At 42.4% G+C, this 14,057-nt stretch overlaps 1 protein-coding gene across 1 annotated transcript in view; it reads left to right on the forward strand.

Moving 5' to 3' along the window:
* The window catches only part of LOC137431685 (pleckstrin homology domain-containing family G member 1), a 176,264-nt gene extending 163,022 nt beyond the window's left edge, over window positions 1-13,242 (forward strand). Inside the window, exons 10-12 of the mRNA XM_078780932.1 lie at window positions 5,941-6,027; window positions 10,977-11,010; window positions 13,039-13,242. Of these exons, the coding sequence (XP_078637058.1) occupies window positions 5,941-6,027; window positions 10,977-11,010; window positions 13,039-13,181 (264 nt within the window). The 3' untranslated portion in view covers window positions 13,182-13,242. The remainder of the gene's footprint in view (window positions 1-5,940; window positions 6,028-10,976; window positions 11,011-13,038) is intronic.
* The last annotated feature ends 815 nt before the right edge of the window (window positions 13,243-14,057 follow it).

The raw sequence follows: 14,057 nt of genomic DNA on the forward strand, positions 1-14,057 counted from the left end.
TGGATGGAGGTTATGTTTCACCAAAGGTGGATGGAGATTATGTTTTATCTGTTTGTCTGTTTGTTACTTGCCCGAAAAGATTCCGGCAAGTATGTTGATCGTTTGGTTTGTCTGTCTGTTGTTCGCAGTACTACGTCTACACCCTTGCACGGAGAATCGCCAAACTTTACACACATATTTGTTTTGCCCTGGAATAGACTGTGCCCAACTTTGAACTCTCTCGGCTCAAGGCCTCCATTATGACGTCATAATTCGATAATTCGACAAGTACAAAACTTCATCCAATCAAGATGCAATTTCTTGAGCACCATGTCGGCATATACTGGTGGAGAAAAAAAAATAATGATGACCTCATCGGTCACGTGGTTCGGCCGCCATCTTGGAAAAACCGAAAATCTTTGCACCTCTATATCTCCGAAAGTGCTGAATAGAAAAAATTGAGACATTGCTCATTGTAAAGAACTCTCCTTGGGGAATAAAATATGTTAATGATGATGTTATAGGTGCCTCCATTATGACGTCATAATTCGACAAGTACAAAACTTCATCCGATCAAGATGCAATTTCTTGAGCGCCATGTCGGCATAAACTCGGCATAAACTGGTGGAGAAAAAAAATTAATGATGACGTCATCGGTCACGTGGTTCGGCCGCCATCTTGGAAAAATGTAAAAACTTTGCAGCTCTATATCTCCGAAAGTGCTGAATAAAAAAATTGAGACATGGCTCATTGTAAAGAACTCTCCATGGGGAATAAAATATGTTAATGATGATGTCATAGGTGCCTCCATTATGACGTCATTATTCGACAAGTACAAAACTTCATCCGATCAAGATGAAATTTCTTGAGCATCATCAAGGAATAAATTAGTTTAGAAAACAAATAATGATGACGTCATCGGTCACGTGGTTCGGCCGTTATATTTGTCCAAAATGGCCGATAAAAAAGTACATTACGGCAAGTCCTCGGTCTCTGACCGATTTTTCATCTGTCTGTTTGTCTGTTTGTCTGTCTGTTTGTGTGCAGTACTACGTCTACACCGTTGCACATAGAATCTCCATACTTTACACACATATTTGTCTTGCCCTGGAATAGACTGTGCCCAATTTTTAACTCTCTCTGCCCAAGGCCTGATGAGGAGGGGAGTGTCGTTGAAGCTGAAGGGAAAGGTGTATGCTGCATGTGTGAGAAGTGTTATGATTTATGGGAGCGAGACATGGGTAATGAACGTAGAGGAGCAACGATGGTTGGAAAGGGTGGAAATGCAAATGGTTCGATGGATGTGCGGAGTATCGTTGAGAGAGAGGAAGACAAATGATGAATTGCGAAAAATGATGGGAATAGAGCCTGTGATTGATGTTGTGAAGAGGAACAGGTTGAGATAGTTTGGTCATGTGTTGAGGAAGGATGAAAGTGACTGGTTGAGAAGAGTGATGGAAATGAATGTAGAAGGAAGTAGAGGACGGGGAAGACCGAGAAAGACTTGGCCAAAGATGGTGGAAGAAGAAATGCGGGCAAGGGGCTTAACAAGGAGAGATGCAGGAAATAGGGCAAGATGGAGAAGATTGTCATGGGGACCGCAAGGCTAACCCCGCTCTAGCAGGGAAAATGGCCTTAAAATGCATGTTGTTGTTGTTGTTGTTGTTGTTGTTGTTGTTGTTGTCTGCCCAAGGCCTCCATACTGACGTCATAATTCGATAATTCGACAAGTACAAAACTTCATCCAATCAAGATGCAATTTCTTGAGTGCCATGTCGGCATAAACTGGTGGAGAAAAAAAATAATGATGATGTAATCGGTCACGTGGTTCGGCCGCCATCTTTGAAAAACCGAAAAACATTGCACCTCTATATCTCCGAAAGTGCGGAATAGAAAAAATGTGAGACATGGCTCATTGTAAATAACTCTCCTTGGGGAATAAAATATGTTAATGATGATGTCATAGGAGCCTCCATTATGACGTCATAATTCGACAAGTACAAAACTTCATCCGATCAAGATGAAATTTCTTGAGCATAATCGGGTTGCCCTGGAATAGACTGTGCCCAATTTTTAACTCTCTCGACCCAAGGCCTCCATTATGACGTCATAATTCGAGAAGTACAAAACTTCATCCAATCAAGATGCAATTTCTTGAGCGCCATGTCGGCATAAACTGTTGGAGAAAAAAAAAATGATGACGTCATCGGTCACGTGGTTCGACCGCCATCTTGGAAAAACCGAAAACTTTTGCACCTCTATATCTCCGAAAGTGCTGAATAGAAAAAATTGAGACATGGCTCATTGTAAAGAACTCTCCCTGGCGAATAAAATATGTTAACGATGATGTCATAGGAGCCTCAATTATGACGTCATAATTCGACAAGTACAAAACTTTATCCGATCAAGATGAAATTTCTTGAGCATGATCTAGTTGCCCAGGAATTCTTTGTTTTCTTGTGACGTTATCGGAGCACGCGCGCAGGGCACCCTGGGACACCTCGGCCATTTTGATACCCTCTCGAACAACGTCGTCAGCGGATTCACATTAAATAGTTTTTGTTCACGACCAGTCATGCCAATTTGCGGCGTATTTCGTTGTTCAAACAGGCCAGGCGTTAGGCCAGGAGTTAAGTTTTACAAAACGCCCAAACTTCTACGGAATCAGGGTGAGGAAACAAGAAATTTAAGTGAAGAGAGGCGGCGTTTGTGGAAGGCTGCCATCAATCGCAGTGACATCCAAACAGAATCACAGTGGGATCGCACACCTGTCTGCTCCGAGCATTTTGTTAACAGTAAGTAAGAACATGTTTCATTGTATAACCATACAATTACTATAATCATTAATGATATTGAATACAATATTTGGTTTTTATGATATCAGTGATATTGGAGTGATATTGGAGTGATAGTGAATTTTATTAATACCTTGGATCGAATCAAGTGGACGTCATTCAGTTCTTTGTGTAGGATTTGTCGCACCCATCCATCTTGGTACAACCTGTATGCTTCGAGGGATTTATACTTCTTCAACTCATCTTTGGTATAGGCCGATTTGCTGAACAACAGGTAGTTGATCACGTCGATGTGGGTCACCTGAGGCCACTTGCTCACATTCTTCTCAAATTGATCATTTGATAGACCATAAGGGTCACACCCAATGACAGAAATCTTCTCTTTGTAACGAACAAGAACGTCCGGGGGGAGCGTCTCTTGGTAGCCAAGGTTGGCACTCACACTGCTAGCCATACTCAAGCCTGGATCTACCGTATCCTTACGTACACTCCAAGTCTGTTCTACAGGTAGTTGGTTGCAGGTTGACCCACTGCCCAGGTGTTCACCAGTTCACTGGTCCACGGCAAACTTAAACCGAATGTTCTGTGTTTGTTGGGCAACAATACGTAATATAAACTAGATGGCACCACACTCCACATGAACGTGACAAAACAAACAAAATTACTTTATAAAACAGACTTTTTGCGATCCGCATTCACCATAAACCAACGCAACAAATCAATATCAGCGCACACGGACAGATTAGCTTGGGTATCAAAATGGCCGCCGCGCAATGCGAGATGGGTAAACTGTGACGTCAGTGAAAACAAAGGATAGACTGTGCCCAATTTTTAACTCTCTAGGGCCTAGAGTCTCTAGAGTCTAGGCCCAAGGCCTCCATTATGACGTCATAATTCGAGAAGTACAAAATTTCATTCAATCAAGATGCAATTTCTTGAGCGCCATGTCGGCATAAACTGGTGGAGAAAAAAAATTAATGATGACGTCATCGGTCACGTGGTTCGACCGCCATCTTGGAAAAACCGAAAAACTTTGCACCTCTATATCTCCGAAAGTGCTGAATAGAAAAAATTAAGACCTGGCTCATTGTAAAGAACTCTCCATGGGGAATAAAATATGTTAATGATGATGTCATAGGTGCCTCCATTATGACGTCATAATTCAACAAGAACAAAACTTCATCTGATCAAGATGAAATTTCTCGAGCATAATCTGGGCATAAATTAGTTTAGAAAACAAATAATGATGACGTCATCGGTCACGTGGTTCGGCCACCATCTTGGAAAAACCGAAAAGCTTGATCCAAAATGGCCGATTTAAAAAAAGTACATTCCAACAAGTCCTCGGTCTCTGACCGATTTTTCATTTGTTTGTTTGTTTGTGAACAAAATATCTCAAAAGGTTGTGGACGGATTCGGACGAAATTTGGCAGAGAGGTAGCGTATGTGACAAGGACGAAATGATTAGATTTTGGTGACGATCCGGATTCGGATCCGGCTACTAGAATTTTAAAGTGATTCATCACCATTGTAAGACAGGGCCAAAAACGATACATAGCAGGATATATCAAAAAGTGGTGGATGGATTTGGACGAAATTGGTGGACCGGTTGGGTATCTCACAAGGACAAATAGATTAGATTTTGGTGAAGATCTGAATATGGATTCGGATATGATAATTATTTAATATTTAAGTGGTTCTTCACCATTGTGAGAGAGGGCCAAAAACGATACATAGCAGGATATCTCAAAAAGTTATGGATGGATTTGGACGAAACTTGTTGGACAGGTTGTGTGTGTGACAGGGAAGAATCGATTCAACTTTGGTGAAGATCTGGATCCGGATCTGGCTGGTAGAATTTTTAAAGTGATTCTTCACCGTTGAGTGATAGGTGGAGGCTCTCTACTGAGTGCCGTTCTCGTTTGATTTCTTTTTTTCTGCCTGTGGAACCAATCTCCACATTCTCTTCAATCTCATTCCTCCCTCCAATTCTTCAAGACAGCTGTGCCCCACTATCTATGATCTTCCCCCATCAAAGACCATGATCTGTTCTACCCCCTTTAACTCTGCCACCACCACCATGCCCCCTCTCCTTTCAAATTTCTAGTTTTTACCTTCCTTCTAGTTTTCTCTGTATCCATCTTGTCCACCCCTTGCATCCTCTGCTACCACTCATTTCTCCCTACATCCCTATTTATCAAAGTCTCCCTCACATTTGTCCCTCAACCCTGCTGTTGTTGTTCCCCCCTGTTTCTGCTGTTCCTTTTGTTCTGTTATGTCCTGATCCGTTCAGTGTTCCAGCAATTCCATGAGTTTTCACTACACATACAAAAAATGGGATTTATTAACAGGAAGACATGGGATGGGCAGGAAGAAAAGAGAACATGGCCGAAAACGGGGAAAAACTCAACGCAATGAAATGAACGAAATGTCCCTTGTGCCCACGGTACCCAGTACCCACCCCAGTGGTACCCACGGTACCCACCCAGTACCCGGTGGCTTAATTAGTTAAACTTGTTCTTTCATTCCGGAAACAACTAAGGCACAGCAGGATGTTGATGAGTCATATTTGAGACTGGTTATGGTATATTGTGCACTTCAGTCACCGCTGCCTTTGCATATATCGTCTTTAGTCTTTTTAATCTGCAGGTATAAAGGTTGTCTACTCTTCCTTCCTTCCTTCCTGCCTTCCTGTTTCCTCTTTACTTCCTGTTTTAGGCTTTTCCTGTGTCTGTTCACTCTTGTTTGAGTCCTCTGCTTTTACTCCTCGATTTTTCATTCCAGGAATTTGGGCTATTTGAATCGAACTCTTATTTTGTTTTGTGTGCAGGTGTTATGTGCAGTTTGCTTTCCGATTTAAACTGTGCTGTTTTGAAATGTGATGTGAAAGTTGAAATGGAGGATGACATTGCTTTCCAAATCCAGCCTTTCAAACTTTCAGCCATCATTTAACTTCAACTGTCAGTTTACTAATCAAGAGAAATTTAAAATTGAAATTATTTGTTCACACACAGACCTTTTGGAGGAAGAACACTTGTGGTATGTGCTATAATTGTGAACACAAAGTGATTTTACCATTTCTAGTTCATTGTTTTTTGTCCACCCATGTTTTTTAATAGGGGTATGTGACAGGAGTGTGTTTGAATGATGGCATGCTTTCATGTAGGCTCGGTCCGTGGAGAACAGGCGGCACTGGGCTCACCATCTCAAACGACTTATGGTCGAAAACCACCCATCTGCTGTACCTGACCGTGTAAGTTTGTTGGGGTTGTGGGTTATCTTTATATGTAACTAGCAGAAGTACCCGGCGTTGCCGGGCGGGGAAGGGGGGGAGGGGGAGGGGAGGGGAGGGGCAAAGGGGAGGGAGGGGAGGGGGGGAGGCGAGGGGCACTCACTGATGTGGTATGTCACTTAAACTCCAAAAAAACGAACTTTTTTTTTCAATTTTTTTTTTTTTGCCTAAAACACTCCCAGGCACTCACTGATGAACCTCTGAAAGTTTGATGAAGATCCGTTCAGCCATCTCTGAATAAAACGCAGACACACACACACAGACAACTCGCGTTTATATATATACACAAAGAATTAAGTTAAGCACCCCCCCCGTTTTTTTACAACCTCGCACATTACAAGTTTGTTGTCGTCAAAACAGTGTAATATACCCATGATATTGCTATATTTTCTGGAGAAGTGATATTATGGTCACATAAAAACATAACAATCATGCCGTTTTCAATATTTTATTCTGAATAATTTAAGGTGAAATTTTTTGGGAATTTTAGGCATATTTTCACCTCAATTTAAGTATGGAGCTATAGGTCCATCACGGACAGTGTGGATGACGTTTATGTTTTCTAACGTACAGTCATTGTTCTGAGAAGACCTCTAGCGATCTTTGCGTCAATAACGTGTGTAGGACCCACGTGATCGGATCACTGACTCAACCAATCACTTTTTTTCACTTTGATCACTCAATTTCATCAATGGATAATTGCTAATGTCATACCAATCATTATTTGATCTCACATACCTTAGAATATATGCCAATGTATACATATACACAAAGAATATATATTAGGGGGTGCTTACCTTAATTCGTTGTGTAGGGGTGCTTAACTTAATTCTTTGTGTATACTAGGGCATGCCCGTACTATATATATATCTAAAATTATATCCCCCCCCTCTATTTACATGAAATGGTTTGGTCCATTCGCAAAGCCAAAGCGAACGGCTTGCGAGTACGGTGACAATCCCCCCCTCTATTTACATGAAATGGTTTGGTCCATTCGCAAAGCCAAAGCGAACGGCTTGCGAGTACGGTGACAATCCCCCCCCCCCTCTATTTACATGAAATGGTTTGGTCCAAAGCGAACGGCTTGCGGAGTTTGGTAAAGAAATCGCCATAGCTCGGTAACTACTTGTCCGATTAATATGAAACCTTGAAAAGGCACATCCTCAGGTCCCCAGCAATATACCTGGCAAGTTTCAAGTATATCGGACCCGTGGTTGTCGAGAAACAGCGGTCACAGACAAACACACAGACATACACACATACACACACACACACACACACAGAGATTACTGGAATTATAGATAGATATATATAAATCGGGATTTAAATTTAATTCAAAAATTGATCCAGACGTCTATTCTCTTTCAAACATTCAAACCGACAGAGGTACTTATTTATCACAGCATCTGGAGACTTTTCACCCTTTGACTCAACTCCGTTTCGCTGTTATTATATTTGGTGGAGCAAAAAGTCAATTGAGCGTTATAGATATTGAGATACATTGTTTCAGTCAATAATTTATTGCAGTATGGTGTACAGACTAAGGTAGAGTTTATTACCTCCACCACTGAAGGTGGATGGAGGTTATGTTTTCACCCCTGTCTGTGTGTTTGTCTGTCCGTTTGTGAACAAAATATCTCAATAAGATGTGGATGGTTTCGGAAGAAATTTGGCAGAGATGTAGCGTATGTGACAAGGACAAAATGAATAGATTTTGGTGAAGATCTGAATATGGATTCGGATATGAGAATTATTAATTTTTTAAAGTGATTATTCACCATTGTGAGATCGGGCCAAACACGATACATAGCAGGATATCTCAAAATGTTATGGATGGATTTGGACGAAGCTTGTTGGACAGGTTGGGTGTCTGACAAGGAAGAATCGGTTCACTTTTGGTGAAGATCCGGATCCAGCTAGTAGAATTTTTAAAGTGATTCTTCACCATTGAGTGATATGGCCAACCAGGTGGAGGTGTGCTCTCGACTGAGTGCCGTTCTCGTTGTGATATGTATCATTATGAATGTAAACTTATTGTTGGCCATGGCCTTCATTTATTGCAAATCTTATTTCAATGAAATACAAGGATATATTGACACAGGACGAGACAAATATGTAGGTCCATCATGGTTGTTCCACATCCACATTTTCCAAACCACACCCAATCAACCACAACACTAACCACACCGACACACCAAAGCCAGTCCTACCTGACACCCATTCGATGATAAGGGTGGAGACAATCATAGGCAGGGCACAGGTGAAGAGGGATATCACAAACTGGACATCAACAACCACACATTATATGGGGATTATGAATTGTTTTTGGGGATGAGGGGGAGGCACAAATAGGGGAGGTTTCCTGAGCACACGACATGCTGATCCATAGCGACGTCCATAACTCAGCGTATGAATATCACATGATACCAAGACCGCAGTGCCAGAATTACTGGGGAGAGGCAGGGTTGAGAGTGCTTGTTAGTTTGCTGTATTAAAATGGTTTGGCTGTGTCGAAAACAGGAACGTGGGCTCTTGTCCCAAAACTAAACTTTTATTCCTTTATTAAAAGCCCCCCTACTTTCTTCCCATAATTTAAGCACTGCTAAACAGCAGCACATACACACAACGCCTGCGGGTCACTGAATTAAATTATCGTCTCCCTTCAATCTCTGCCCTCGTTCATGTACTCCTCTATCCCGCATTGCTTTCATGTTTCCCATTTCATTTTCAATGTCACCTGCTGTCCCTGCTGCTGCGGAATGCACCTTCCCAGGAATATACATCATTATCTATATTCCTGTCCTGCTCTTGTCTTTGTCCCATGGGGATTTATTTGCTGTTTCTTACATGTCCTTCAATGTTTTTAACTGCTGTTGGGCATGTATATGACAAAAGGTAACCGAAGCGGACTATCAATTATTGTATGTGCCTTTAATGGGCATGAAAAATGCAAGTATAGGAGTTGAAGGAAGTGAACTTTTGTTCAGTCTCGTTGTTTTCCTCTACTTATGCAGGCACGACAATAACAATTTTCAATGTTGATTTTGCCTTTTTGACCCCGAACTCTCTCTGATTTATGCTTACTGGTGTCGTTTCTGCCCAAAGCTGCAAATTAAAAAGGCTTCTGTGTTTAGTTAAACTTGAAGCAGATTAAGGTCCTGTAATCATTTTTAATAGCCTTTTTTAATTTTTAATTTTAATATTTTTAATAGTAGCCTGGTGTTGGGCTAGCGGCTAGGGTACCGGCTTGGGATCCTAGGATCCTGGGTTCGAATCCCGGTCGATCGCTGAATTAACACCAGGGGGGTTGACTCAGCCTGTCATCCTTCCGAGGTCGGCTAATTGAGTACCAGTTCACTGGTAATTCCCTGGTTGTCGTTAAAGGCGGCAAAAAGGGTTGGCGTCAGGAAGGGCATCCGGCCGTAAAACATTGCTTCAAAAAGGGGACCGAAAAACAACAACAACCACGGTTCCCGAAAAAGGCCAACCCCCGCTTGCGGGGAAAAATGGCCTCTAAAGGTGGTTTTTTAATCATTTTTAATAGCACGTATCCACTGCTGTGTTTACCCTCATAGCCAAACCTGCCTTTCGGTTCTTAATTCTCATTTATTTTCCCCCATCACCTTCCAACATTATGCCACTTAGCATCTTTACTGGTTTATTGTTCGTAATGTGTTTGTACACTCTGATCTAACCTTATTAATTACTCGTCCAGCCTCTTGTGTTCTCCTTTCTTGTGATGGTCCTGAAGAGTCTGCAACAACCATGACATGTAAAACCACGTTCAGATCTTCACCAAAGTCGAATCGATTCGGTCTTGTCACACACCCACCCGGTCCACCACGTTTTGACCAAATCCGTCCATAACGTTTTCAGATATCGTGCTATGTATTGGTTTTAGCCTTATCACAATGGTGAAGAATCACTTTCTGAGATATCTTGTCTCTCGCGATGATGTCTCTCGCGTGTTCATTATACGTGAAAGACAGACAAACAGACAGACAGGGGTGAAAAAATAACCTCCACCCACCTTTGGTGGTGGAGGTAACCAGACGGTATTCGGTAGAGCGCAAACCTCCGCTAGGCTAAACATTTTACGTTTTGTATCCACTGATAGGCCGGATCTGGATTCGGACCTGAACCAAAATCGAATCGTCTTGTTCTCGTCACCAAACCAACTCATCCCCCCAAGTTTGGTCATACCCCGTCCACAACTGTTTGAAATATCGTGCTGTATATCGTCTTTGGCACCATCTTTCAATGGTAAAGAATCATTTAAAGAATTTAAAAAAATTCTCCAATCCGGATCTTCACTGAAATCTTTTCCCTCACCAAAATCTTCTTCACCAAAATCTAATCAATTCGTCCTCGTCACACACCGAACCCTGTCCACAAGGTTCGTCCGAATCTGTCGATAACCTTTTGAGATGCCATGTTATATATCGTTTTTGGCCCTGCCTCTCAATCACCGTAAGAACTCGAGGATCCGGATCCGGAGCCCGATCTTCACCAAAAGGTAATCGTTTCGTTTTTCGTCCTCGTCACAAACCCAACCTCTCCACCAAATTTTGTCCGAATGAGTCCATAACATTTTGAGACATCCTGTTCACAAACAGACAGACAAGGGTGAGAACATAACCTCCATCCACCTTCGGCGACAGAGGTAATAAATGACCCCAAAGGGTATCGCAGCGACCCGCAGCGTGGATCGCTCCAACGATTGTGTAAAATATTCAGTGCGGTTTCCACCACCACGTATTCTATCACACTGGCTCTGGCATCTAGAAACAGAAATAACAACTCATTATACGTGAAAACTTGGATTTCATTTTTGATTTATGCTAATAAAGTTCGGTTTTTGCTTTAAAAAAAGAATCTAACTTGCCTTTTGCTGCTGTTGTGTGTTTCAGGCAAAGCACGTTATTTTGGAAATGGATTCCCTGTGTACGTATCACGTTTCTCTAAATGCACTTGACATCACGTCCAACTTTACAGTGCTGTGTATCTGCCGAAACGCCGGCGCTGGAGTAATGGAGTTTTCACAACAATGACGTTTTTGTGATTATTTGGAAGTGGCGAGGGTGTGGTGCCAATTTTATAGGTTCTCCACGCTTTATGTCAGAATGTCCAAATCAATATGGTGATCGTTGTAAACCGTCGCAAGACCCTCATGGATTTCCTTCTCATGACCAAAATGCCAATGAGCATGCCGATATGTAGAGAAAATGACCACCGTGTGTTCCGTTGCCATTTAAGGCCATAAATAATGAACGACCTGTACGCTTGAATCGTATCGAAGGAATTTTTTTGGAAAATTCCCCTTCCAAAGATCCCAAGAAGGAAATCACATTTTTACAAACCATGGACCAATTTCCAAACCCCAATGTGTTCATGCCCTTCCATTTGAAATCGGTCTAAGATGGATCAAGGACAATGTAGAGGTCTTATGGGCATTACGTCGAGTGTACGTTTTTAAAAAAAAGCCGGAATAGGATGGCTCAAAAGTATTGGACTCGCTGTGAGTCATGTAGTCTGGGTTTGATTCATGGCCCAACAATAAACTAGCCGTCATCCTGTCGACAGGATGACAGCTGGTTTGCCAATTGATTAGAACACGACAGCATCTAGGTGTTGCATCATTGAGTGTGCCATCCTTCTTAAGGGTGTTGAGCCGATCATCCAATCTGATAGCATTTGCTGGTGGACTTTGAAGATCCCACATTATATTTCAGAACGAGTTCGCCATTGTGTGTAGGTACCCTGGTCGAGTTCTCAATTTCTGCTCTAATTGGCACTTGGAGAGGCAATGTCAAACCACTCTGTGTGTTCTCTCTCTGGTGACTGCCAAAGCAGTCCCTACAGGGACAACGATGATCCTTTAAGGGCATAACCGAACAGAACGTTCTTAAAACCATGCAGGGAAATTTAGCTTAGAATTTTTTTTTTTTTGTATACCAGGTATACAAAAATTCTCCAGGTATACAAAATATACAAAATATACAAAATGTGTACCAGGTATACAAAAAATTCTGCATCGCTCATGTACGAGCTAACATTGATCACAAAAAAGACAAACTGACACATAAAACATAAAACATGATAAAGGGAGTGGGAGAACAAGATAGAGAGCAGGGACATCGGGAGATCTGTGGGAGGAGGAGGCATGGGAATGGCGGGGGGGGGGGGGAGGGTATGGGGTGGGAGAGGTTAAAAAAACAAAAAAACACGTGGACACTGCTCGGACTTCCAGAAAAGAAGTCGGTATTGCAAAAAAGTGGATCTGGGGTGAATTGACGGGGGTAGCACTTTTTAATGGCCACATTTGGCATTTGTTTTCACCTTATTGTTGGGTTGGCCAGGTAAATATTTGGCCATCTTTATGAACTGGTTGGCCAGGCCTGCCTGGAGCTGATTTGGGCAAGAATTAGGAATTTGTTCACTATGCTAATGATAACCCATCCATTGTTCACGAAAACCACCCTGCAAATTTTAACGTCCACCAGCTAGCAGGTGGGACACCCAATTTGACGTCGATCGAGGGTCGGTGCACTTTGTGATTCAACGTGCTGCCTGCGATTAAAGAGTCGGACATTAAACCCAGGCTAGACAGTTCAAAGGTTAGACAGTGCGCCATCTCTGTGCCATTCTAACAGACTGCAATATAGCTGAAAACACGATTCAAAAATAAAATAATGTATATTTGAGGTAACGTGCAATTGATGAGAACAGGACAGCAGGCCCAGCCCTTTGTTCAGCAGCAAAACATATTGTATTAGAGGACGAGGGGTTTGAATGCATGCAAATGGGTGGATGTGCGTATAGTCTGATAAGGCATATGCATGTACACATCGTTTGATATATGAACCATAGACCAATCAAGTTGCTGCTATAACAGTTATTTGCGGGCTCATTTAACAATTGGGGGGATTGGTGAATAGGGCACTTAAGCTTACCGTCTTTTCTCCCTTCCAGTTCCTCCTGGCCACAATTATGTGCCAGGGAGGTTACCACGAGAAAAGGCTGCGAAAACACGCAGAGAGCCCCGCAAGTGTGCAGGTGAGCAAGGAAACACTGCCTTCGGTTTTAAAGACTTCAGCATTTCACCGTATTCGTGAACATTGCATCGACTCGAGCGTTCCATCTCGGTAGTGCAGATCCTCGGCTCAATTTGAACATGTTTTTTTTAAATCACCACCACCTGCTGCTGTTATGATAACTCCGCTGCAGCAAAGTGTTTGTTTGACTCGAATGTGGTCAAGCATGTGATAGAAATAAGGTAAGGATGCACAATTACAAACTTGTTCTCGAAATGACTTTGAGTGTGTCGTTCGGCTTTGCCCATGCATGGTTCTTTAAGTAAGTTTTTCTCACTTGGACCCTTTTAACAGGTACCAGATGGGTAAAATCAGGCTCGCCAATTGTCACAGTCTCTTCTATCCAGAGTGTTTTCTAGCCCGAAGCACTTCCCTGGCTTTGCTAGTTTTACTTTAGATGCTGAGACTTGAATCCCAGAAGCGATGGCAAAAGGTACTGAGCTGCATAATAATAATAATAATAATAATAATAATAATAATAATACATTTATTTTATATAGCGCTTTTCAAGAAGCCCAAAGACGCTTTGACAGAGTACAAAAAAAACAAGTGCAAAAAGACAAAAATCAACAGGTAAATAATCAAAGCAAAAGGAAGGAGAAGGAGAAGAGATAGTCAGGGGTTAAATGCTGTGGGTTAAATGTTGAATGCAGTGTTGAACAGGTGGGTCTTGAGTGATGTTTTGAATGTGGTGAGTGAGGAGGAGTCTCTGATGGTGTGAGGTAGTGAGTTCCAGAGGGTGGGAGCAGCGATGGAGAAGGCCCTGTCCCGCCAGGATCTGAATTTGGTCCGCATGGGGGAGGGGGGGGGGGGTCAGGAGGTTGGTACCAGCAGAGCGGAGGTTGCGGGTGGGAGTGTGTCTGGAGAGGAGGTCAGTCAGGTAGGATGGGGCCAGGT

The sequence above is a fragment of the Myxine glutinosa genome, chromosome 1 (genome assembly GCF_964187855.1).
Source record: "Myxine glutinosa chromosome 1, kmMyxGlut1.1, whole genome shotgun sequence".
In the NCBI taxonomy this organism is placed as follows: domain Eukaryota; kingdom Metazoa; phylum Chordata; class Myxini; order Myxiniformes; family Myxinidae; genus Myxine; species Myxine glutinosa.